At 53.5% G+C, this 24,717-nt stretch overlaps 3 protein-coding genes across 5 annotated transcripts; 1 reads left to right on the plus strand and 2 right to left on the minus strand.

Annotated features, from left to right (window-relative positions):
* The first annotated feature begins 68 nt into the window (after positions 1–68).
* ROM1 (retinal outer segment membrane protein 1) lies at positions 69–2,172 on the plus strand. The gene is made up of 3 exons (XM_030331177.1): positions 69–932; positions 1,325–1,571; positions 1,664–2,172. Exons 1-3 carry the CDS (start codon positions 343–345, stop codon positions 1,880–1,882), a joined length of 1,056 nt encoding a protein of 351 aa, XP_030187037.1. The 5' UTR covers positions 69–342; the 3' UTR covers positions 1,883–2,172.
* Positions 2,173–2,321: 149 nt separating this feature from the next.
* B3GAT3 (beta-1,3-glucuronyltransferase 3) lies at positions 2,322–7,063 on the minus strand. Its single transcript, XM_030332919.1, has 5 exons — positions 6,784–7,063; positions 5,487–5,661; positions 3,686–4,046; positions 3,182–3,472; positions 2,322–2,825 (listed from the first exon to the last, which is right to left on the minus strand). Exons 1-5 carry the CDS (start codon positions 6,863–6,865, stop codon positions 2,727–2,729), a joined length of 1,008 nt encoding a protein of 335 aa, XP_030188779.1. The 5' UTR covers positions 6,866–7,063; the 3' UTR covers positions 2,322–2,726.
* Positions 7,064–8,605: 1,542 nt separating this feature from the next.
* On the minus strand, positions 8,606–24,670 carry GANAB (glucosidase II alpha subunit). 3 transcript variants are annotated; one of them, XM_030331907.1, is made up of 25 exons: positions 24,590–24,670; positions 21,827–21,931; positions 21,574–21,682; positions 21,233–21,360; positions 17,315–17,494; positions 16,764–16,829; positions 15,890–15,959; positions 15,634–15,721; positions 15,450–15,546; positions 15,017–15,197; positions 14,266–14,419; positions 13,815–14,050; positions 13,606–13,732; positions 13,421–13,500; positions 13,047–13,190; positions 12,849–12,945; positions 12,419–12,520; positions 11,998–12,241; positions 11,105–11,169; positions 10,840–10,916; positions 10,653–10,727; positions 10,348–10,461; positions 10,114–10,226; positions 9,850–9,950; positions 8,606–9,711 (listed from the first exon to the last, which is right to left on the minus strand). In XM_030331907.1, the coding sequence occupies exons 1-25, from the start codon at positions 24,625–24,627 to the stop codon at positions 9,602–9,604; spliced, it is 2,901 nt and encodes a 966-aa protein (XP_030187767.1). In that variant the 5' UTR covers positions 24,628–24,670; the 3' UTR covers positions 8,606–9,601. The 3 variants fall into 3 exon arrangements, 2 of the variants coding, with proteins under 2 accessions (XP_030187767.1, XP_030187768.1); XM_030331908.1 differs by lacking the exon at positions 16,764–16,829; XR_003972282.1 differs by lacking the exons at positions 8,606–9,711; positions 9,850–9,950; positions 10,114–10,226; positions 10,840–10,916 and having other exon boundaries at positions 10,437–10,461.
* Between the last annotated feature and the right edge of the window lie 47 nt (positions 24,671–24,717).

Below are 24,717 nucleotides of genomic sequence, written 5' to 3' on the forward strand. Positions count from 1 at the left end.
ATCCCTGGGGTCCTCTCTGGTCCCGGAGTCCCTGCCCCTAGCCCCTAGGGGCAGAGCCGACCGGCCCCTCCCCACTTCCGCGAGGGGGCAGGGGCGGGGTCACGAAATGGGCCCTTAGCCCGGGGGCGGGGCTTTTCCTAAGGGGCAAGGCCAAGGCATCTCGAATTGGGGCTGGCAGGGGCCAGGGCAGCGGGTTATTAAGGATGGGGGTGGGAGGATTCCCAGGGTATTGGGGTCAGGATGGCATTAGCCCAGCTCAAGCCGGGCTGGGCTGACTCAGCACCCTGCGCCGGCCAACCCTAGTCCCTGAGAGCTCTGCTTTCCCTTGGGCAGAGATGGGAGATGGCGCCGGTGTTGCCCCTGGTGCTGCCCCTCCAGCCCCGCATCCGTCTGGCACAGGGGCTCTGGCTCCTCTCCTGGCTGCTGGCGCTGGCCGGTGGCCTCACCCTCCTCTATAGCGGGCACCTCCAGGTCCAGCTGTGGCACCTCAGCACCTTCTTGGCTCCCTCCTGCCCATTTGCTGCCCTGCCCCGGGTTGCCCTGGCAGCTGGTGCGGTGGCTTTGGGCACAGGACTGGTGGGTGCAGGGACCAGCAGGGCCAGTCTAGACGCAGCTCAATACCCTCCCTGGCGGAAGGTCCTAGGCCCACTGCTCGTGGTTGGCACTGCTGGGGGCGGGGGTCTTCTGGTCCTGGCCCTGGGACTGGCCCTGGCTTTACCTGGGAGTCTGGACACAGGGCTGGAGGAGGGCCTGGGGACTGCCTTGGTTCACTACAAAGACACAGAGGTGCCCGGACACTGTCATGCCAAACGGCTGTTGGATGAGCTGCAGCTGAGGCACCACTGCTGCGGGCGCCACGGGTACAAGGATTGGTTTGGGGTCCAGTGGGTCAGCAGCCGTTACTTGGATCCCAATGACCAGGACGTGGTGGAGTGAGTGTCTTATTCCCCCGCCCCCCTCCTCCTGGCCTCCTTCCCCTCCTTTTCCTCCTCCCCATCCCTTGAAACCCACCTTACCCAGATAGGAAGTAAATAGAGCCTAGTGATCGAGAGAATGGGTTACAGATCTGCTATCTATCAGGTGTGTGACCCAGGGCATGTTACCAAACAGCTCTGGGCCCATTTCCTCATTTGTAGAATGGAGCTAATGGGACCGATCTTACAGACTTATTGTGAGGATAAATGAATTATGCACGCCCGGCACACAGCAAACCAGTCAGTGAAGGTCTTTTTCCTGTTTCCCTTCTCCATTCCTGTGCCCGGCAGCCTTTCCTCCAGGCCTCGACTTCCAGACGCCCTAACTCCCCTGTCCCCTCCCTTTGCAGCCGCATCCAGAGCAACGTGGAGGGCCTGTATCTGATCGACGGTGTCCCTTTCTCCTGCTGCAACCCCCACTCACCCAGACCTTGCCTGCAAAGCCGGCTCTCAGACCCCCATGCCCACCCGCTCTTTGATCCCCGTCAGCCCAACCTAAACCTCTGGGCACAAGGATGCCACGGGGTGCTGCTGGGGCACCTGCAGGGTTTGGCGAGCACGCTGGGCAGCATGCTGGCTGTCACCTTCCTGCTGCAGGTGAGTCAGCAAAGTGTCTGAGGGCTGCCTCCAGCTCTGGCCCCTGGGGCGGTGGACCCTCACTGACCTCTTTCCCTTTGCTTTTCCCCCAGACTCTGGTGCTCCTGGGCCTGCGGTACCTGCAGACAGCACTGGAGGGGCTCGGAGGAGTCATCGATGGGGAGGGAGAGACCCAGGGCTACCTCTTTCCCAGCGGGCTGAAGGACATGCTGCAAACAGCGTGGCGACAGGGAGGGGTTGCTCACAGGCCGGCACCTGAGGAGACCCCACCGGAAGAGGCACCTCCTAAGGAGGGTCCACCTGAGGCCTAGTGGCCTGGTGGGGAATGGGAGGGGGGAAGGGGAGGGATGGACAAACACTGAAAACCTCACAACTCCATACCAAGGCTCCAGGTGGGGGGGGGGGGGTCCCTGGGATTAGAGGGGTTAAGGATAGTCACCGAGCTGGACTGGGGGCGGCAGGAAAACTAGGTGGCCGGGGCTTAGCCCCTGCGGCTGGAACCAGCGGGGAACAGAGAAAACACAGGGTGATGGGAAAGCGACACGGGAAGGGCTGGCGACTGCTCCTGGCACAGAGACTCAATAAAGCTTTTTGCACTGAAGCCACCGATCTTCCTTTCAAGGGGGTTGGGGGGCCCTGGGAGAATTGATTCCTGTCTGATAGAGAAGCCAGGACTCCTGGGTTTCGACTCTGGGAAGGATCTCAAATGCAAGAGCCAGAATGTGTGGAATGAAGGAAACCACAGGCCCCTCCAGCTTGAGATCTTTTATTCTGGAGGTAGGAGAGGGGGTCAGCATGCTCAGGTGGGGAGGGTCCAGCCCAGCTCCTCCAGCCCCCCAGGGCATGCCCAGCCCCAGTGAGTTGCCCGGTTGCTCAGCAGCCCTCCCTCCTGAGTGCCTGTCCTTCTGCTCCGCCCCAGACAGGGCTGACCTGGCTCAATACAAGGGCTGCTTGTCCCCAGCCTGTGGGCAGTGCCACATGGCAGGCTGGGGGAGGGGCGAAGCAGCTGGGCCATGCCCTGGGGCTGAGGGGGCAGAGGGGCCACCGCCCCGGCTCTGAGGGGTCAGGACTAGGAAAACCGGATCCTGGGCAGGCCAGGGGCCCAGTCCGCCAGGTCTGTGCCTGAGGAGGTGGTAGTCAGGGTGGGGCCTGCCATCACACCTCGACAGCTGGGTCTGAGCCTCGGCCCTGCCGCTGCAACTGCTCCTCCTGCTTCATCTTGGGCTTCTCCGTCCGCGTATGCCACACCAGAACCTGTCCCAGGAGGCTTTCGGTTAGAACTGGGCCCTCTGTGTAGAGTGGACCCACTCACCCCCTCTACACACACAGCGTTGGCTCCAAAGCGTGAATGGCAGGAGGCTTTAGTGCCTCTAAAATAGAGGCCCCTCACCCGCTCTGTGCTACATGGGTGCCCAGGGGACCACTTTCCTTCCCTGGCTCCCAGCTTCCCCTGCAGTAGTGCTGTCGGCAAGGTTGAGTCCGGGCCCTGGAAGGTCCCTCGTGGTTCAAACACCCACCCTGTGATCCTCCTCCCCAAGGCCTTACTCCACTTTCCCCCCATCACCTTGCCGTATCCCAAAGCTGGAGTTCTGCCCACCTTCATCCCTTACCCGAGTGCAGTTGGCAGCTCGCGGCTCCAGGTCCTTGGGATCCACGAGGTGGCTCAGGAGACTGCTCTCCAGGTGGCCCCGGGGAGCAGTAGCATCAAACTGGGCGTTGGGCTTTGCCAACAGCAAGGGCAGGGCAACAGCGAATCCTGCCATATCCACTGGAAAGGGCCTGTTGGGCTCCCATGCCGTGTGGAAGCCCACAACCCGGCCATCCTGTACCCGAGGGCCCTCAAATCGCAGGCCGCCTACCAGCCCCACAGGCCACACTGAGACACCACGGGTCCAGCGCATCTATGAGAGGTCAGAAGAGACGAAACAGACACGGGGTGGCCCAGGGACAAGGGAGCAGCAGGAAGGACCGCTGGGGTCACTCTGGCCCACTGCTCCCCCTCCTCACACAGCAGCCTAGAGCAACACTGGTAACCAGGGCAACAGGCAAAGCTGGCCCCGCCTGGCCTCTCTCCCGATCCCCCCCCCCCCCACCCACCCACCTCCGGTGCTCACCTCTTCAAAGAGCTCCCGGCTGTAGGTGTTGTCATCATCAGCAAAGTATACGACTCCCCGGGTGCCGGCTGGGGGGGGGTCCTTCTCTCCCCCGACGGCGCCCCCTCCTCTCCGGAGCCAGTCCAGGGCCCTGTTCCGTTGTTCTACACCACGGGGCCGAACCCAGCCTGGCTCACCCTCCCTGAGCCGCTGGGCCTTGGGGGTGAGGACTGCCAGGTGTGTGAAGAGGAGGCCCGAAGCCGCCAGCAGCCCAGAGACCAATGGGCTGGGGCCTTCAGCATCCTCCACCAGCAGCCAGTGCAGCCGGGGCACCAGGCTCAGCGTCTGGGACAGCCGCACAAGCTCTGCTTTTTGCACCAGCCTGCAGGGGGAGAGATGAAGAGGAGGGCGAGGGGTGGGCACCGTTTACTCACTCCAGCCAGTATACATAGCTTCGCCTGAGCCCCTTCTAGTATCCCCCGTGGTCTTTCCCCAGCCAATATCCAAACTCCTTTTCTCGCTTGTCAATTTCACACTGCATTCATTCACCTCCCCTGTTCGTACAGCCCGTGTCTGTCACTCGCCTCAACCCAAGGGCTCTGGCTGTGGGAGACTACACGTTAAGGGGCACAGGCTTTGGAATCAGCTCTGGGTTTGAATGCCAGTTCTGTTACTTATTAGGTAAGACACTGGGGGGAAAAGGGTCAGATCTCCCCAAACCTGTTTCCTCTGCTATCAAATGGGATGAACGGTACTTTACAACAATGTCATCTTGAAGATTAAATTATAATGACTTTCTAAAATACCCTTAGGACCAGGTCCTCTTCCTCCTATGTTTGGGTTTCCAGATAGAGGTATTTAGAGGAGTCCTTTGCCTCCTTCCTCTCCAGGGAATTTTCCAGAGTTTAGACAAGAAACTGGGAAGGTGTGGCCCAGTTTATCCTTCTAGGCTTCTTGGTCCTTCAGATCAGTCTGTCCGTCCCAGGGTTGGTGCTGCATGTGTGTAAGGGGACGGGGTTGACAGCTGGCTGTGCCTAGATGGGTCAGCCATCTGATTCCAGGGAGGAGTTAGTAGGCTCTTTAGCGACAGACCCAAAACCATGTTCCCCAGTTGGTTTGTATCAATAATAAAGCTATATTTTAATAAAAAAAAAAAAAAGTAGGAGTGCCTGGGTGGCTCAGTCGGTTGAGGGACTGACTTCGGCTCAGGTCATGATCTCACGGTTTGTGAGTTCGAGCCCCGCGTTGGGCCCTGCGCTGACAGCTCAGAGCCTGGAGCCTGCTTCGGATTCTGTGTCTCCCTCTCTCTCTCTCTCTCTGCCCTTCCCCCACTCATGCTCTGTCTCTCTCTGTCTCAGAAATACATAAACATTAAAAGTTAAAAAAAAAAAAAAAGGAGAGCCCTTAGCACAGTGCCTGGTAGAGAGTAAACACACTGTAAATCACAGCTGGCGTAACTGGTGTGACATAAGGCCAAGGCCTTTTCTATTTCAATTGAGTCAGGGGAGCTCAAGCTTTCTCCCCAAAGGATCCCTGAGAGAGAGTGAACTCGGGCAAGCTCGACGTTTCTTTGAAACTATATGGCTCTATCTTAAACTTTGGCAGGAGCTGTGTATTCGATTTCACAGTGTACCCCTGTCCATTTCAATGGAAAAACAACCATTTTCTCACACATCTTTGAGGAAAGATGTGGCTCATTTATCCTGTCACTTGGCATGCCCTAGTTTGAGAAACACCCCCTGGCCCGGTGACTCCCCAGACTCCTCCCCAACCCCCACCTCCTGGCCAGTGCCAGGCCTCCTGGGCGTACCAGAGCCCGTACCTGGCGTAGGTGGGGGTAACAACATAGATAGTAGGCAGGGCCTCAGGTTCGGGGGGCTGGGCAGGGGCAGGGGGTGGGCGACGGAGATCAGCCTGCAGCTGGGAAATCCTCAGATCCTTCTGCCGAAGCTGTTCTGCTGCTGCCCGCAGGGGAGGGAGGCAGTCACATGGCTGGCCTGGTCCCAGGAAGCAGGGATGGGGGCAGAGAACCACACACAGCACGTTGAGCATCCCAGAGGGGCATAACCTTCTCGTTCAACTCCTAGCCAGTGCGGTCATCTCCTGACAACTTCCCCAACAGCCTCTTCTACATCCCTGGTGGTCTCAATCAGCAGCCCTCTCCAACTTCAATACATTCCATCTGTTGCAGCTTTCATTCCGATATCGAGCTGATCATCTGCCTCCATCCCTTCTACCTGCTGGTCCTAATGTTGCCTTCTGGAGCCATAAAGAAGTCAATCTCCTGAAACAGGGCAGTCTTTTAAATACCTGAGGATCAAAGCCTGGTCTCTAAATCTCCGAGTAAGAGGCAACATTCAATCTGTTCCCTTGGCTATGTAACCAAAGACTCATAAAATTCATTGATTCCGTTATTGGATAAATATTTATTGAATGCTCCTCGTAGAAGGCACAGCCTTAGGTGCTGGGGATACAGCAGGGAGTAAAGCAGACATGGTCCCTGCCTTCGCGGAGCTTTCAGTTTAGTGGAGGAGGCAGACACTGAGCAAAGAAACACATTAGTAAAATCATTACAAATTGTGATAAGGGCCACGAAGGAAACATTTAAGATAGAGAATAAAAGAGAATCCAGAAAAAAGAAGAGTTAATCTAGCTAAGGTGGTCAGGGAAGGCCTCTCTGAGGCGGTGACATTTGAGCTGAGACCTGAAGGATGAGAAAGAGGCGGCCAGGAAAGAGCTGGGAGAAAAGCACTGCAGCCAGAAGGAACAGGTTAAGAGCTTGAGGCAGCAATGAGCGTGGGCTTTTCGAGAAACTGTCATGCAGCTTGTGTGGCCGGAGCAGAGCGAGCGAGTGGGGAAGGAAATGGGGTTGGAAAGGAGGACGGCAACAGATCATGCGGGGCCTTGCGGACTCTGGGAAGGAGTCTGCATCTCATCCGAGGTGCGGTGGGAAGCCGCGGTGCGTTCTAGAGAGGGGAGTGCGCCCGGCGGCCGCAGAGGGCTGTCGGAGGGCCGAGCCGGCTGAATGGTGTCTGCGCGGGGGCTCATCCCCAGGGCGGGATGCAAGGCGGCTGGCGCCCTCGGACGGGCCCGCCGCACCCCCGCCCCGCCCCGCTCACCGAGCTGCACCAGCGCGTAGAGGAGGCCGGCGATCGACACCAGGAAGTAGGCGAGAAACACGTTCTTCAGCTTCAGCTTCATGGCCGTGCCGCCGCCGGCGCCCGGGCAGGCGGGGTCCCGGGGACACGAGGGGTCCCCGCCCCCCACCCGCCAACCTGCAGACCCCGCCCCTGCAGCGGCCCCGCCCCGCGTCCCGCCTTCCTCACGCTCCTCTCCACCGGCTCCCGGGAGCTGGGGCCGACAGCGCCCGCCCGTGCCCACTTCCGGTCAGTCTGCACACCGCCCCCCGGGTTAATTTCCGGTCCCCCAGCCTAGTTCTGGGAACCACGGGAGTGGGTGACGTCATATCCGGCGTGTCGCGCTCGCGTGGCGGGCAGTCAGAAGCCTGGTGGGAGCGACGTTGAAACCTTCCCCTTGAACGCCAGTCCCTGTGTCTAGATTTCCTCCTTATTTTCATTCATTCATTTATCAGTCACAGCACCCAGTAACAGTTTAACAAACACTCGTCACACGAATGAATGAAATCTGGGACTTCTCACGTGCCAGGCCTGTGCTCTGGGTGTCTGTCATGCATTCCTCACTAGAATCCTGACATAGGTGGTATTGTCCCCATTTTACAGACAAGTAACCAAGGTTGGCAAAAACTGCGAAATTGCCATGATGCAGTATGCTGCCCCTTCTAGATCTGTACTGTTTCCTCTGACCATTTCTTAAACAGGTGACAATAAGGGGCAGGGTAGGGGGGAGTAGGGAGTGGGGTGCAAGGCAGTGGGCCACCTCCCAAAAAATTGGAAATAGTTCTTGGTTAAGCGTCCAACTTTGGCTCAAGTCGTGATCTCACAGTTGGTGGTTTGAGCCCTGCCATGGGCTCTGGGCTGACAGTGTGGCCTGCTTGGGATTCTCTCCCTCTCTGCCCCTGTCCCACTTGCGCTCTCAAAATAAATAAAAATATATGTATTTCTTGAGCTGAGCATTCCAAGGACACATCCCCTAACTATTCATAGGCACAAGCCTTCCTGAGGAGTCATTTTCCCTGGAAAAAAAAACAAAAACAAAAACAAAAAAACAACCCTCTAGTTTCTTATAAAATAATGAGACTGGTCATCAGTCTATAAAATGGAGAGAACTATTTCCCATCACTGAAACAATGGGGAATTCATGAGAGCATCAGACTAAATAGCTGTTTCTATTCAAGAGGGACCCCATCAGCTCTGGTCACCACTATTTTTTTTTTTTATTATTTATTATTTTTGAGAGAGTGCGAGCAAGGGAGGGGCAGAGAGAGAGGGAGATCTCAAAGAGGCTCTGTAGTGCCAGAGCTGAGCCCGATGCGGGGCTCGAATTCACAAACCAGATAAGGACCTGAGCCAAAATCAAGTCGGACCCTCAACCGAGCCACCCAGACGCCATTAAAAAAATATTTTTAATGTTTGAGTGAAAGAGTGCGAGTGGGGGAGGGGCAGAGAGAGGGAGACAGAATCTGAAGCAGGCTCCAGTCTGAGCTGTCAGCACAAGAGCCTGACACGGGGCTCAAACCCATGAACCGCAAGATCATGACCTGAGAGGAAGTCAGATGCTTAACTGAAGAAGCCACCCAGGCGCCCCTCTGGTCACCACTATTAACTAGGCCTACTAAAATCTGATGATCTTGCCGGACTCCTCTATGAAAATACTGGCCTCTAGCAAGTTGAAGACCACTTGCACTTGCTCATTTTGCTGAACTGATGAGGCTTATGCTGAAGCTAGATGAAAATCTCAGGCCCTCAGGCTTCTTCTAAGGGTCTGTGGTTCAGGCTAGAACTAGAATCCAGACACCAACAGTTATTTATGGTTTATCTCTTTATTGTTTCTCCTTTTATCAAAACCTGTCACAGCTGGGGGCCAAGAGGAAGTAAAAAAAATTGCCACAAATATTCCCCCTTGTCCCCAGTTAGTCCTGTCCCACCCCCCGCCCAGGGCTTCGGGCCAACCCTGGGCACACATGATCATCTCCCCCCACCCTCAGCCTTCTCGGAACAATAAATACAGGTGACCGTGATTCAATGAAACCACAACTGATTTCTCCATCTTGAATGCCCCTCAAGGGGACAAAAAGGGGGCAAAAGAAGTTTAATGCCCATCCCCTCTTAAAGAAGAGTGGAAACTTCTTTCCCCCAAGGGACAGGGGAGACAGAACTGCCCCTGTCAGAACTGCAGCAGCTCTAGAAGCAATCAGGGAGAGGAAAGGTTGGGGTGACAGGGAAGAGGATGTTCTCCAGCAATCTCACTCCTTTGATCCATTCATCCCTTATCAGGTAAGGGGTGGTCCCAGTGTATCAATGGGGCATAAAAAGGGGAGCGCTGACAGAGAAGAATCAGGAAGAAATAAAAGGAGGGAGAGCAGTTTGGTGGGGAGAAGAGGGGAAGGAGAAAAGGAGCCCTAAAGCTCACTGCCCTCATCTTCTCCCAAGAAACGGCATCAACACACAAGAGGTATGAATGAAGAGGGTCTGGAGGGGATTCAGGGCCCCCAAAAGAAAGAAGAAAAGAGAAAGCAAGGGCCTCGTGGTCCCCAGGTCTTCACAGGTGAATGTGCTCCAGTTAGAGCAACAGAGTGTTGGGGGAATGGAGGGAGACGGTGTCAGTGGGGTGGGAGAGGTCGGAAGATCACAAGAGGAAGTTAGAGCCCAGGGACAGCTTCTCATCCTGCCCAGATGTTGGCAGAATCTGGGTCTTCAGATAAGAAAGGTGAAGTGTGGGGAGGGTCACACTCCAAGGCAGAAGGAAGAGGAACTCTTATCACCGCCGCACCCCTCCCACCCCCCGGCATCCCTTGGGTTATCGCAGGTGAATACTCCAGTCAGATGCCACGTTGACGCCAGGCTTGCGCAGGATCAACACAGAGGTCTCAGGGTCATGCTGGAAGGACAGGCGGCTTTCGGGAGATCCTGGTGGAAAAAAAAGAAAGTTGCACACTTATAGCAACAGGTTATGGCACAGCAACTACTTTGCTATGGGCAAGGTGTCCCTGGCCCTGCCCCTACATCCCCTCTGTCCCCACCCCAGGGGCCAGCCTTGCTCTTCACCTTTTGTCTGGAGTACCACGGCTGCTGGCTTTCCGGCCCCTATTATCACCACCCGCTCAATCCAGATGGGTGTCTCAAAGTGGCCTCTGGGGTCTGCTGAGCTAGAGGGAGCAAAAGCAAATGCCCATCAGGGAGAAGGATGTCAGAGCAGAAGGAAGGACGAGACCTTAAACAAGGTCATACGCAAGGTCATAATACAAGAGAAGAGTACAATGTGCGGTGAGCATCCCCGAGGCTACCAAGGAAGAATGGGCACTTCGTTACCTGGAGACCAGGGTGTTGCCAGAGAATGAGAACCGACGTAGCAGGAACTCATGGCGAGTCTGATAGTTGAACGTGTGCCCATCATCTAGAAACAGCTCTCCTTGGGCGGTACCCTGAGCAGGAGGTAGGATGGATGAGAGCCTGGGCCCAAGAGGGAGTGAGGGGCACTCCCCGGGGGACTGAAGCCCAGTAAGGGAGCAGAGGGCTGAGGGGGCTCCCTGTCCATGTGCTCACCTGGGGACTGAGAGCAACGAAAAGAGTGATGGGGTCATCCTTCATGCAGTCGGAAGAGCGCCGCACCCGCATCCATCGGGGGATAATGGTCCCTCCACGCTGGAACACGGGGATCTAGGGCGAGAGCAGCGCTGGGATAAAGTTGCCCCACTGTCCAATCTTGGGCCCTGCAGTGTGTCGGGCACTGCAGTGTCTCTTGCTCTTCCCCATCTGTGCCCTTTAAGTCCTAGACCCTGAAGCACACACTCTCTCCTTCTGGAAACTTACGGACAGATGGAGCTGGCAGTTGGGCTGGGCATACTCACACTGCTTAGAGTGACAGGCAGGTACAGGGTCTGGGGACCATAGTGCTTCTGGTAGCTCTGAGTGTCATACCACACCTGTGGGTGGCAGGAGAGATACTTGGTCACTCACCACACAGGGCCCCCATCCCATTTACCCTCTTTGGCCTCTACCACCTTTCCCCACCACACCCTTTCTTCCTTAACTCACCTCCCCTTGGCCAGGCAGATAGACCTGCACGCCATGAGCCCCGGAGTCTGATACGGGGTGAACCAGTAACGCATCCCCTAAGACACACCAGAATCAACTGTGAACTGAGGGGGTCGGTTCCCAGACAGGGAGCACCAGAACGCCTGCCCAGCCTCACTCACTCCTCCCTCCCTGGGCGTCTACAGCCACCCCCCCCCCCCAACCACAGGTGCTCACTGCTCAGCCCTATCCCAACCCACCATCATCTGCCCTCCCCGTTTCTTACCAAGCAGGAACTGATCATCTATACTGAAGGTGGTCACATCCTGAGGATAATGCACCCACAGGGGCCTAGAGAGGAAGCAAGACAAGAAAGGAAGACACCTGCTGTCTTGGCAGATGTCAAAGATGCTGCCCCAGGAACTGGAGGAAAGAACAGCACAACCCAGGAGCTTGCAACCAGACAGCCCAACTGACCTGAAGGCCTCAGCTATGCACCCTACCCTGGGGCTAGTCATTGAACTTGCTAACCCATCTCCTTGCCTCCTCCTCCCCTGTCCCATCTTAAAACATTCTCCCCGCAACTCTCCAGTGGCCATTTTGTCGTCCTGGGTCAGGTGAAATTTTCCTCTCCCATATCATCTTCTACCTCTCCCTCCAGTTCCTTACCCTGAGACACACAAGGCTTTCTATTCCTGGAACACAACAAACTCATTGCCACTGTACAATTTCTGCACTTGCAGCCTCCTCTGTGGGAACATTCTTCCTTGAGGTCACAGGCCATCTTCTTCATTAGTCAGGCCACCTCTCACATGCCCTTCTTCTTAAGAAGGCCATTTGTAGAAATTAATTCCATATCCCTGTTCTATTTTTTCAAAGAGCACTGTTGGCAATTTTCTTATTTGTATATTTGCATACGTCCGTCTGTCTTGCTCCCAAGGACAGAAGGACTCGTCTGCCTTGGTTCAGCCTCTGGGGATAGCGATGAACAACGCCTGGCAGTAATGTTTACTGCTACTCATCCCCTTTATTCTTTTCTTACTCTTGACCTTGAAACCAGAGTTTCCCTCTTTTATAAGGCCCTGGTGGGTGACAAGAGAGGCCCAGAGATGGAACCCAGTCCCCACTGTCCCTTAGCCACCTTGGCCCACTCTACAGAGACCCAGCTGAACGCCTTACCTCATGACAGGAATGCCTTCACGATGAGCCTGATAGAAGAGAGTGTACCAGAAGGGCAGCAAGGAATACCGCTGGCCCAAGGCATCTCGGATTATGTCATGGTACTGAGTAGGTAAGAGCCAGGGCTCTCGGCGCCCAGTGTCCAAGTGTGCGTGTGCCCGGAAGAATGGCTGGTAGGCACCCATCTGGTACCAGCGCACAAGGAGCTCTGGCTCTGGATTTTTGAAGAAACCGCCCACATCCGCTAAGAAAGGGGAGGGAGGAAGCAGGTTGGAAAAGTGGGTGAAGGAGGGCTGCTGCCTAAGGAGCTCCCCCAGGCCCCACCCTGGACCCTCAGCTTGCTCTGTTCGCGCCTGGGTCCTGCGCCCTCTACTTGCTCCTCTCCCACCAGACCAAGACCCCCAATTCCTCCCCCTCTCACCTCCGCAGAAGGAAAGTCCCACCAGCCCCAAGCTGAGACACATAGGGATAGAGATCTTCAAATGGTCCCATTCAGCAGTGTTGTCCCCTGTCCACACAGCTCCTAAGGAAGACAGGGAGATGGAGTTTGCAGACAGTGAAGGGCTCCGCTTTTCATACAGCTGACTCCTCCGACCTGCCACGTCCGCTCTAGGGCCCCCAGGGTCCTGTTGAGGAAGGCACGGCAAAATGCACAAAAGCACTTGAAAGGGGACAGGACCCCCGATCCCTGGTTCCCTTTGAGTGCCAGGGACAGCGGGGTGGGGGATGCGGTGCGCTGTTCTCAGAGGACAGCTGTGTGGACGGACTGCTCGGAGAAGCAGGCCTTGGCGCGTCACTCTTCCGATCTGGTCTTCACACCCTCTGCCACAGCTCTGTTCTCCAAGTCTTACCGAAACGCTGGGAGCCGGCGAAGAAAGCCCTGCTCAGGACAAAGGGGCGCTCTAGGCCCCCAGAGCGCAGCACAAGCCCCTCTGCAGTCGCCATGTGCTGGGTGGAGACAGAAGAGGACGGGTGGTGAGGAGCAAAAAGCCTGCCGTCATCTGGTGCGAGTTCCCCGACCCTCAGGCCCTCCTCACTCAGCCTCTTACCACGTAGAAGCCATAGATGTTATGCACGTCTCGGTGCTCCCAGCCCCCATAATGTTGCGCATCCTTGAGCATGGTAACCTCAGGACCATTGAACACAGATGGTTCGTTCATATCATTCCAGACATAGAGGTTCGGAGCTGAGCCCTAAGTACACAAGGCAGAAATAGGGTCAGAAAGACAAAGGAGAGAAAGATGACAAACTATGAAAGAACTCCTAGGAATGCAAAAAGAAGCCCTTCTCAGGGTCCTCCCAGGATCAAGCCTCGGGATAAATATAGGCAGCCAACCACAGGAGGGCTGGCCAGCGGAGAATGACAAGACTCACGGAGGCAGGGTGGGAAAGACAGACGCGGGGAGGGGAGGGGCTGGCGTACCTCATAATTGTCAAAGCTGAACATGTTAGCCCACCAGGCCCTCATCGTGGGATTGGTAAAGTCAGGGTAACCAGCTGCGCCTAGGACAAGTTAAGGGTGGCTGTCAACCTCCAAGGGGCAAAATGGCTACCATCCTAACTCCCTGGTTTCGCCACAGCCTCTCCCTCAACTCTAGGCCCACCTACCTGGCCAGCACCAGCCCTCGTAGTCAGAGCCATCCCGGGTTTTAACATACAGACCCCGGTTCTGCAACTCTTCGTGTACGCGGTAGCCGGAGTCCACCTTGATGTGGGGGTCCACAATGGTCACCAGCTGCGGGCAAGGAACATGGGCGCTCAGAACTCTCCAGGGCTGCTGTGCCTGAGAAGACTAAGCATGGCCACAGTCCTCTTACCTTCCGCCTCTTGGAGGCCAAGTGTTCGAGCATGGTAAGGGGCTGGGGGAAACGGCTGGGATCCCAGGTGAAGTACCGCTTGCCATCAGCATGCTCGATGTCCAGCCAAATGACATCACAGGGCAGGTTGTGATCATCGAAGCCCTGATCGACTTCCAGCACATCGGCCTCATCCCGATAGTTCCAGCGGCTCTGGTGGTAGCCGAGGGAGAAGAGCGGGGGCAATGCCTGGGTCCCTGCAGGCATGGGGGTCACAGTGGGGTCAGGCCCAACCTGGGGCCAATGGGAACACCCAGCAATCGAGAGAAGTTTGTCAACTAGACAGAAAGCGAAGGGTGTGGAGCTAGGAAGTAGGCTGAGGCACAGGATTTTTGAAAATGCAGTTATCCCTTTCAAGAAGACAAGGGCCAGCAAAGGAGGCTGCTGGCTGGCAGTGAGGGGACGCGCGTACCTGTGAGGCTGGCATACTGCCGGAACACATCAGACACAGAGGGCCCAAGCAGCAGGAAGACATCAATGATGCCACTCTCTGACATCCAGCGGACATCTGTCTGCGGGGTCTCTCCAGAGCCCTGCAGGTAGTCTAGCATCTTCCCAAACAGGGTCTACAGAGGGAACCACAGACACAGGTCTAACATCTACCCTCTTCTTCCTTGACCCGGCGACAAAGCCAATGTTCTCAGAATCCTCACACAGCTGGCTCCTAACAAGTCACTCTGGGCTGAGGTGAAGGGTCACCTCCTCAGTAAGGCTTTCCCGGACCACACCATAAAAGCAGCACTGTCCCCATCCCCAGCATGTGACCACTGCATTTCTTTCTTAGCACTTACCACCACTGAACTCCCCTGCCTTGTTACATGTCTAACGTCTGTCTTCCACCCTGACAGCGAGGACCTTTCCTACCTCAATGAGCAATACATTTCCAGCACCTAGAAAAGTATCTAGTACGTGATGTGGAGTCAGTAAGAAATGTACCAACAGTAAGTGCAGAAAGGGCAATACCTTCCCCATTAGTATGTGTTTTCTGGAAATTACTGGGGAATTCACATGCTGCTCCCAAGGCCAAGGGCCTCTTCTCCGTTGCAGTCCCCAAACAGGTACCCCTGTGGGCCTCCCGCCAGCCTCTTTAAAGCAAATGCCCTAGCACACTCGTTTGTCTCAGGCCTGATGATGCACTCATTGCTCCCCGCCTGCACGCTCACCTTCCCTGCAGTGTTAGAAGATATGTCAACCCAGGTCTCTGCGGCATTGAGCCAGAAGATGCCCAAGTCTCGATGAGGGCTGTGTGCCAGGAGCACAGGCACAGACCCATACAAGGCCATGGGGTTGTAGAGCTCATACTGGAATACATCCAAATTGTAGAGGCGATACGGCTCCCCACCCCTGAAGGCAGACAGACAGACTGGCCTTAGGCTGTGGCACCCACAACCTCCACCCCACAGATATAGGTGAGTAATAAGAACTCGTTCCTCTACCCTTACTTGAAGAATTTTCTGATCACCAAGGAGATCTGGCCTCAGGAAGTGGTTCATGCTTGTCTGGAGTATCCAAACTGCATGGACACCACCCCACAGCCTCAACTTCCGACCTCTCTCTCCCCTCCCCTCCATGTCCTGGTGTCACCGTGGGACTCACTCAGTGACCTTCAGCCGCAGGTTTTCAGCATGCTCAGGGATCCCATACACATGCTCCATGCCTGGCAGAGAGAAGTCCAAACCCACAGACGTGGGGCCTGGAAGGAAAGCAAAAACTGGGCTCCAGAGCTCCCGTTTGACAAGGAGTCCCTGCATCCCTGCCCAAGGCTCTTGCAGTCCCTCACCATATGGCTTGCTGTCAGAGTGGGTTTTGAATGTCTCCTCCCAGGCTCCTGGCTCATCTTTCTCTGCCTTCCCCTGGGTCTCCTCTGGCTGTGAGGAGGAAAGCAGACCACCTCCAATCACACATAGCTCTCTCTTCCCCTACCCTTTTCTAAATTCCATCTCCGATGAGGAGACTGAGCTCAAATTTCCTGTGGGCCTTTCCCCTCCAGCCTCCCGGCCAGCCCTGTGCCCCAACCACCTGGCCCACCGACTTGCCTTGTCACCGTCCCCAGGCGTTTCCTCGGGCTGGTCCCCACCACCCTCAGCTGGGTCTTTTGATCCTTGCCTGGAAGGTAGGAGAGCTGTCTGCTCCAATCCAGAGGGGGCAGGGACGAGGGGCTAGTGGAAGGAGGGGTAAGGGAATAGAGAGCCAAGGGTCCAAAGGAACGAAGGCATTGGAGGAAGGGACTGAACGTTAAAGCTTGGTGAGGGACCCCAGCGAGCAGATAAATGTGCCAAGGACGGGGAGAGAAATGAGGAAGGGAGATGAGTAAATGCCACCAGGAGGGGCCTTCCACACACAGGACCAAATCCCCAGCCTCTGCCCACTTCCAGAAGAGACAGGCAGGATGGCTCCAGTGCCTGCATTGGGAATGCCAGTGCTGGCTACGCTGCCTCCGAGACTCTGGCCCCAACTACTGTCACCGGGCCTCTTGGCCTGACACCAGGGTTTTACAAAGGCAAGTGGGTCATACCATGGTCAAGCCTCTACGGACATATGCAGGGACTCAAACAAGAGGTTCTGCCAAAGAATGCTTTCAAGGGCAGCTGGCAAGCAGCTCTACCTAGAGCCTCAGTGCGCCCCAGCTGAGAGCCAGAAACCCCAGCAACAGGCAGTATCTCTCCACCCCTTGGCAAAGCAAGAAGCTGCCTACATTCCTCAAGGACTTCCAGCATTTCATCTTCCTTCTCCCAGGGGGCTCCCAGCCAAGGGAACAGGGAAGAGTGACCAGATACCCACATACCTGGGGAAAGAAGGGTGAGGGCAGGGTGGGGCATGGGAAGGTCTGGGGCACCTTCCCTTGGGGGCCAGAGTAAAGGGCAGGTAAGGGCAGAGGAACAGATACAGTACCAGTGGCCATGGATTTACCTAGAGAAAAGGTTCTTGATCTTATCCCAAATGCTACCGAGCGTGACACTAACTTTATCCGAGAAACTGGGGCAGGAGGAGATGGGTAGGGAAGGGGGAAAGGAGGCACAAAACCAACACAAAAACAGAAACATAAAAGTGAGTTTCAGTCGACAAACTTCCAGAGATGGGGGGGTGGGGGGAAAAGAAACAAAACAAAACAAAACAAAAACAAAAACAAAAAAACAAAAAAAGGAAGAAAATAAATCTGGGAAATGTGATGGCGTGAGAGGGGAAGGAGGAAAAGGCAGACCCAGGCAGGCCTCCCAGAGGAGGTGCCCAGGGTACAGCTCAGGGACAAAACTGACTTGCCTCCTGGTCTGTACAGGAAACGGAGAAAACTGTGACCCGGGTCTGCTTCCTACCCTCCCTGAGAGTCAGCTTCTCCCAGCCCCCACCCCCTACCTGGTGGTCCTGCCACCCTGTCCCCTCCCAGGGAACCAGTGCCAAACCCACCACACCCCTAGGCTCTTTTACACCAGGTCCCTTCCGGTCCCAGGCCCCGTACTCACGGGACCCTGGGGGCCCTCTGGTGCTCAAAATCCAAGAGTCCTCGGGCATTGACACTGAGCAGAAGGCTGCGGTCCTCTAGCAGGTCAAGGCGGAACGGCTGCGCCGTCAAGATGATTTTATAGGGTCCCTCAGCCACAGTAAGCTCCACGCTGTTGTCATCACGGCCAGAGACAGAAAGCCTGGGAAAGAGATCAGAAGGGATACAACGAAGTGCAAAGGATCAAAAGTAGTCACAACACTTCAGAAGAGAGGGGACCTGCGAAGGGCTATAGGCGTGTGGGGACAGTGCCAAGGATGGACAAATCAAAGGAATCAAGTAAGCGCTGGGCAACGGACCCAAGCATACGTAGAAGTTCCAAATGTAACAGAGGTAGCATGGCAGTTCGGTGAGGAAAGGACTATCCGATAGTGAAGGAGGAAAAACATTTTGGGAATAGGAAGAAAATGGTACTATCTATATTCCTACCTCATACTAGATACTAATATCAACTCCAGACAGGTTATGATTCTTTAACTTTTTTTTTAAAGTAATCCCTACACCCAACGTGGGGCTTGATCTCATGACTCTGAGATCAAGAGTCACATGCTCTACTGACTGAGCTCGCCAGGCACCCCTGAGGTAAGATTTTTAGAAGATGTAAACTTGAAAAAAAAAAAAAAAAAATTTTTTTTTTTTTTCTGACTTTGAAATAGAGAATTATTTAAACATACCTTAGGGGCACCTGGGTGGCTCAGTTGGTTAAGCATCTAACCTTGGCTCAGGTCATGATCTCACAGTTCATGAGCGTGAGCACCTCACTAGGTGAGCTTGAGCCCCGCTTCAGGTGAGGTCGAGCCCTGCATTGGGCAAGCTCGAGCCCCGCTTTGGGTGAGACCCACTTCCCTCTCCCTCCTTCTCTCTCTGCCCCTCACTCACTTGAGCCCTCTCTCGCTCAAAAAAATAAACAAATAAAAAATAAACACATCTTAGAGGGCACCTGGGTGGCTCAATCAGTTATGCATCCGACTTCAGCTCAGGTCATGATCTCACAGAGCCCACTTCAGATCCTCTGTCCCCCTCTCTCTCTGCCCCTCCCCTGCTTGCACACGCTCTCTCTCAAAAATAAACATTAAAAAACAGAAAACACAACTTAGAAAGTGCTAACACCAGAAAGTAAAGATTGATATGCATGACAACATTTCAAATCCAGAATTCCTGCTTATCAAATCCAAATTTTCTCATTCAGGTATCATCAAACCAAGAAAAGTTTGAAAAACTGTCCCAGTCTAGAGAAGCCTAAGGAGACTTGGCAACTAAATACGTTATCCTAGGTGGGATCCTGGAAAAAGGATAAAAACTATTAGATAGGGGCGCCTGGGTGGCGCAGTCGGTTAAGCGTCCGACTTCAGCCAGGTCACGATCTTGCGGTCCGTGAGTTCGAGCCCCGCGTCAGGCTCTGGGCTGATGGCTCAGAACCTGGAGCCTGTTTCCGATTCTGTGTCTCTCTCTCTCTCTGCCCCTCCCCCGTTCATGCTCTGTCTCTCTCTGTCGCAAAAAATAAATAAACGTTGAAAAAAAAATTAAAAAAAAAAAAACTATTAGATAAACTTTTATTACATAAAAACTAGGGAAATCTGAATAAAACATGGACTTTAGTTAGTAACAATGATATCAAGCCATCAGGGATGACAAATGTACTGCATTAATACTAACAACAGGGGAAGAGGAGTGCAGGGTATACAAGAACTCTCATAAGATCCTTGCACTACAGATCTAAAACTATTCTAAAATAAAAAAATTTTTTCAAGACACCTTTAGGAGAGTAAAAAGATAAGCTACAAACTGGAAAAGGATAGAGCTACAATACAGGTAAGTGAGAAAGGATCAAGACTAATGAATGGGGTGCCTGGGTGACTTAGTCAGTTAAGCATCCAATTCTTGATTTTGGCTCAGGGGATGATCTCATGGCTCATGGGATCGAGCCCCGCATCAAGCTCTATGCTGACATCGTAGAGCCTGCTTAAGATTGTCCCTCTCCCTCTCTCTGTTCTCCTTCCCCACTTTCGTGCGCATACACACACACTCTCTCTCTCTCTCAAAATAAATAAATAAGCATAAAAAGAAAAAAAAAAAAAACGACTAATGAATTTCTGGGGCACCTGGCTGGCTCAGTCGGTGGAGTATGCGACTCTTGATCTTGGGGTTATGAGTTTGAGCCCATCTTGGGTGCAGAGATTACTTTAAAAAAAAAAAGAAAAGAAAAGAAAAAAGACTAATGAATTTCTACAAGTCAGTAAGGATGAACAACAGGAGAATGAGCAGAACTATGAACTAGCGTTTCACAGAATTATAAACCAGAACAGATAGACATGTGCAGAGGTGCTCAGTCTCACTAAAAAACTGGGAAAGACAACGAAGCCAAGAAAACCACACAGCATCATTCTACAGCCATTCCATCAACCAAAATTCAGTCCAATAGTATTAAGGGTTGCAGAAGACGTGGGTCAAAGAGGCCTTTTCTATACTGCTGGTGGAAGTGTAAATTGTCAGTTGCTCCGGCTCTACCTTGGAAAACAGTGTTTCCACATTCTACAACTCTGTGGCTCCTTTCCTAGCTCTGCCCCAAAGAGAAACTCGTGCACACGGACACAGGAGACATGGACAAGAGTGCTCACGCCAACACTCTGAATAGCAGAAATACTGGGAACAACCCAAGTGCCCCTTAATGTAGGAAGGGATCAATGAGTTGGGATATATTCATACGTTAATAGTCTACAGCAGTAAACATGAATTTCTAAAGCTACATGCAACAGAGCTATATAAAGTTACGCAAAAAATGGAAATTCCAGGGGCAGCTGGGTGGATCACTCAGTTGAGCACCCGACTCTTGATTTTGGCTCAGGTCATGATCTCACAGTTTGTAAGATCAAGCCCCAAGCCAGGCTCCGTACTGGCAGCACGGAGCCTGCTTGGGATTCTCTCTCTCCCTTTCTTTCTGCCCCTTCTCCTGCACATGTGCACTTGCTCCCTCTCTCCCCAAAAATAAATAATGTTAAAAAAAAAAAAAAAAGGAAAATTCCAGAAGCCCACATTCACTAAGTTACTTGCCCTGTAACACTCAAAACCAAACACAACTACATAATTTATGGCTTAGGCATGTAAATACAAATATGTTTGTGTACATATGTTCTTACACATACACGATACAACTGTAAGAACAAAAAAAACAAGGGAATGATAAACTTGAGAATAACAATCACCTGTGGGGGTGATCAGGGGCACAGGACAGGGAGAAGTATATGGTTGGGTTGGGTAAAGGGTATACAACGTGGAGGGTTCATCATATCGAATTGTAAATTAAGTACTTAATAGAAAGCCATGCACGGGGTGCCTGGCTGGCTCCGTCAGAAAAGCGTGGGACTCTTGATCTTGGGGTCATGGTTTTGAGCCCCACATTGGGCACAGAGATTACTGAAAAAAATAAATAAGCAAACTTAAAAAAAAGACAGAGCCATACACGGAATACTCATAATGACAGTGTGGCATGACTCAAGAATTTGAGTAATCCTATCCTGAGTATCTGAGGAGAAAGAAAGAAAAAAAGAAAAGTGATCGGAAGGAGAGGTAAGGGAGGAACCAACCACACAGACATAATGCTGGAGGGCAAGACCTGGGGCCTTGTTTATTTCCTCTCCCATCGTCAGCACCTAGCCCGGGCCTGGCACAGAAACGGAGGCAACAGCTGTTTGCAGAATGAAAGAAGACAAAAAGCGAAAGAGAAAATACATAAAGCAGAGAGAGAAATGGAGCAAGGTTGAGGAGAGTGGCAAGATGCTAGTCAGCTGTTACCCAAAAGCAGAAAAGAAAGTCAAATAAAGTTGCATCAAGAAGGGGAAAGAGGCTGCGGAAATGGATAGGTTTCTCAGGAAAAATTTACCGAGCTGTAGGGGGATCAGCCACCAACACATCTGGCACCCGGTATCGGGGCCGCCGGGGCTCCAGTTCATCAATCCTGATCCGAGTCATGTTCTTTTGAAGCCCTTGGAGCTCCAGGACCAGCAACACCTGTGGGGGCAGAGGTCTGGATGTGGGGAAGGGAGAGGGCTACACCACAGAATGCCCTCTGAACTCACTCCCTCCTGAGGGGTCTCCTCCTCATTCCTCATAAAATCCCAAGATAGTTGGGAAAGGATGTTGGCTGGCTACAGGTTCACCTTTCCCGAATTACCCCTTAGCCATTTCTCCACCCCCACCAGACTCCTCCTTTTCTCCCCTGACCTTGGTGACCTCGTTGATCAGATGGACTGTGAGGGCATCAGGACCAAGTTGCAGAGAATCCAGCAAGGCTCGGTACGGAGAGAGGCCTGGCCGTATGCTCCGTTGCCTCCTGCCAAGCGAAATGGGAAGGTGGCAGGGTTCCCCGATGTTCCTAGGTCCCTCTACCACCTCAAGTGTCCCCAGGCTACCCAATCTGCCACAGCACCTCCCACATTACCCCAGTTTCCATCCCACTCTCCAAGGAATATCATACTTGCAGAAGGAACTCTCTTCACAGGTCTTAAAGTTGCTTCTATCCACAGCAAGGGTAACTCCCAGACAGACACCTAAACAAGCGAGTACCAAACCTGTCCAAGACCTGAGAAGAAAAAAGACAAAGAGGCAACGATCAGCACAGAGGTCAGAAAGGGCTCCACCTCCTGAGGTAAAGGCCCCTTCCCACCACAACCCTAAAAGGGGAGAAAGACAGAGTCTGGTTAAATAGAAAAGAAGGCAGACTGGACATGGGGTGAAGCGTCAGGCGTGAGGAGCTGGCTCGCTCACACCTTCCCTTCAAAAGGCACAGGAAGTGGACAAAGGATCTTTGGCCTTCAGAGGCCCTGGTGTTGACTCTGGTTACATCAGCCTCTCAGAGGAAAGGAGCAGTAACAGCCAGTCCCGGGGGGAGTGGTGGTACCGTGTGAGAGGAAAAGAGAAACAAAGCGAGCCCGGCCTTCCCACGGGCAAGACCTCAGGGGGAGCTAGGGTGAAAATGTTAAGGATGTACCCTCAGCTAGCCTGCTATCACAATAGAGTCCTAACATCCCCAGCACCCTAGGCATACTGGTCCTCTGATGTCTACTCCTGTATCTTCAAAATAAGTCACCACTACCACTACCTAAGCCTGAAAAACAAAAAATAACAGCTACATGTACGGAGCCCTAATGTTCCTCCGGGGGCCTGGCTAACTGCCTATATCCCTAGTTTTCAATTTTCCCTGCAGTTTTTAAAAGTGCCAACACCTGGGTCTTGCTCCCAGCGATTCTGACCGAAGTGGCACGAAGCGGGGCGTCAGTTTTTTTAAATTTCCCAAAACAACTCTAATGGGCAACCACCATTCAAAACCACTTCTTTATACACACTCCCTCTTTTTCATTTTTTTTCGTTATTTTCTTTGTGAATGTAGGGTTGGGGTTTTTCCCAGATGGGAAAATTGAGGCATAATAGGTTCAATGATCCATCCAAAACTGAAAAGCTAATAAGGGGTGACATTGAGACTGAACTCAGCTCTGCCTGACAACGGGGCCCACATACTTCACGATACACAATACAGCACACAACCTATGAAAAGTGCCTGCGTCATTAAGGACCATTACCCCAAGGTTACCACAAATTGTCACTTCCCCAATGTGCTCTCAAATGACAGAAAAGGGACTAATAGGCTTATTTGAACAAGTTAGTTTGAAAGATATGTTCGCCCATTCTGAGTAAACCCTAAACAGAGGTTCTCAAACTTTATTGTCTATTAAGAATTACCTGCAGGACTTATTAAGTGCATATCCCGGGAGTTCGGGAATCTGCATTTTAAACATCCTTTCCAGTGACTGATGCAGGTGTTCCAAATAGGGGAGAAAACACAACACATGATTCCTTTCTTCTCAGCCTTAAAAGATTGCAACCTACTAGCTAACAAGGTAGCTAAAGAGTAGGGCTTACTATATACATTGTATCCAGCATTAGCCTCAATATTGGCTTGAAACCTAAACTAAGGAAAATCACCAGAAAGGAAATCACCCAACACAGTAAGCCCTCCAGTTCCAGAAGAATATGCAAGGGAAGTCAGGCCACACAGAAAAGTGAGGAAAACACCAGGCACTGTGGTTTGATAGGCCAACCAGGAATAATCAGTAGCAAAACCAGCAGAAGAAATGCTACCAGAAAATTCAATAGCAAGGTTTGGGGCCCAAGTCTTGAGAAGTGACTGCAGCAGGCACACTACACCACTGACCCCAGGTCTACCTGCCCAGAGCAGCAGTAATCAGACTTAAATACCCTCTGGAGTACTATTTGCACAATCTATAAAATGGGCTTGGAGAAATGCCAATGAGGATAGGATTTCTAAAAGATCTTTCAAATGTGACCTGTTGGAAGGCTCTATGTACTCAGGGATGCCTTGAACGCCCGAGCAAGAGGCGGTCACAAGCCAAAGTCAGGAATGAGCCACAGGGTAAGATGCACCCGTTTATTGTTTCAGATCACAGGCTTCCAGAGAGTTGAGTTTACAGTCCAATCTTTTTTTCACTGCTGGTTGACAGTACATGCCTCTCCCACCCCGGTATATCCGTTAGGTCCGGGTAAACGCTTTGTGGCGCTGGTGATTGTTTTGAACCGTTTTTGTTTTTTGGTTTTTTTGTAATATAAACTCGAGAGCGCAGACTTATTCGACTGCATGTTGTGTTTGAGCACCATCATCCAGGCAGGCCGTGAAGTTAACGTGCCCAGCGACCGTGGATACCGAGCAAGCCAGGGTTGGTGTCCACGTGAAGACAAGGGCAGGGCAGGGTCCGGGACTCTGGGGGGTAGGGCAAGAAAGGTAGTGCAGGCCGGACAGCAAGCCGCGGTGCTTCCCGGCTGAGGGGCCCGCGGGGCAGCAGGCTGCGTTCCCGAAGGCCGGGCCGCGTCTCGTCCCCCGCCCCGATGGCCCCGCGCACTGCAGGAAGGAGGCGGCAGCGTTAACCGCCGCGAGCCGCCAAGCGAGGGGGGACGGCTGCGAGCGGCCAAAGCCAAGAAGAGCAAACGGCTGCAGCCCTCTTGAGCCGCCGGGCTGGAGCGGGAAGCCCCAGCAGCAAGGGCCCCCAACGGCGCGCGGATCTACCGCGAGGAAACTGGGGGCGCCTGAGGCCGCCTCCAGAGAGACAAAGGGTGCTCACGAGGCCGTGAGTGACAGAGTTTTAGGAGGACATACAGGAAAGAGAGATATGGGGCTTGGGGGGCCTGGGGGCGTCCCGGGCGTGCCCCGGGATTCCGGGCTCCTCACCGCCTCCTACGCGCCGCCACTGCCGCTACCGCCGCCATCTTGTGCCGGGTTTGCTCCTTGACCCCGAGCCTCCCCTCCCCCCGCGCGCGTTGAGCCACGTATCTTAGCGCCCGCCCCTTCCGGCCTTC

This window comes from Lynx canadensis, chromosome D1 (genome assembly GCF_007474595.2).
Source record: "Lynx canadensis isolate LIC74 chromosome D1, mLynCan4.pri.v2, whole genome shotgun sequence".
Taxonomy (NCBI): domain Eukaryota; kingdom Metazoa; phylum Chordata; class Mammalia; order Carnivora; family Felidae; genus Lynx; species Lynx canadensis.

Excerpts from the sequence above, each read along its gene's own strand:
- ROM1 (XM_030331177.1), top strand. The coding sequence starts at position 343 with ATGGCGCCGGTGTTGCCCCTGGTGCTGCCCCTCCAGCCCCGCATCCGT. Across the intron at positions 933-1,324 it reads AATGACCAGGACGTGGTGGA|CCGCATCCAGAGCAACGTGG; the intron begins GTGAGTGTCTTA and ends CTCCCTTTGCAG. Across the intron at positions 1,572-1,663 it reads CTGTCACCTTCCTGCTGCAG|ACTCTGGTGCTCCTGGGCCT; the intron begins GTGAGTCAGCAA and ends CTTTTCCCCCAG.
- B3GAT3 (XM_030332919.1), bottom strand. The coding sequence starts at position 6,865 with ATGAAGCTGAAGCTGAAGAACGTGTTTCTCGCCTACTTCCTGGTGTCG. Across the intron at positions 4,047-5,486 it reads GTTACCCCCACCTACGCCAG|GCTGGTGCAAAAAGCAGAGC; the intron begins GTACGGGCTCTG and ends CTCCCCCTGCAG. Across the intron at positions 2,826-3,181 it reads GAGCTGCCAACTGCACTCGG|GTTCTGGTGTGGCATACGCG; the intron begins GTAAGGGATGAA and ends CTCCTGGGACAG.
- GANAB (XM_030331907.1), bottom strand. The coding sequence starts at position 24,627 with ATGGCGGCGGTAGCGGCAGTGGCGGCGCGTAGGAGGCG. Across the intron at positions 14,420-15,016 it reads CTTCTAACACTGCAGGGAAG|ACCCTGTTTGGGAAGATGCT; the intron begins GTGAGCGTGCAG and ends TTCCCTCTGTAG. Across the intron at positions 10,462-10,652 it reads TGCCTGTCACTCTAAGCAGT|ATCCCCGTGTTCCAGCGTGG; the intron begins GTGAGTATGCCC and ends CTCTCGCCCTAG.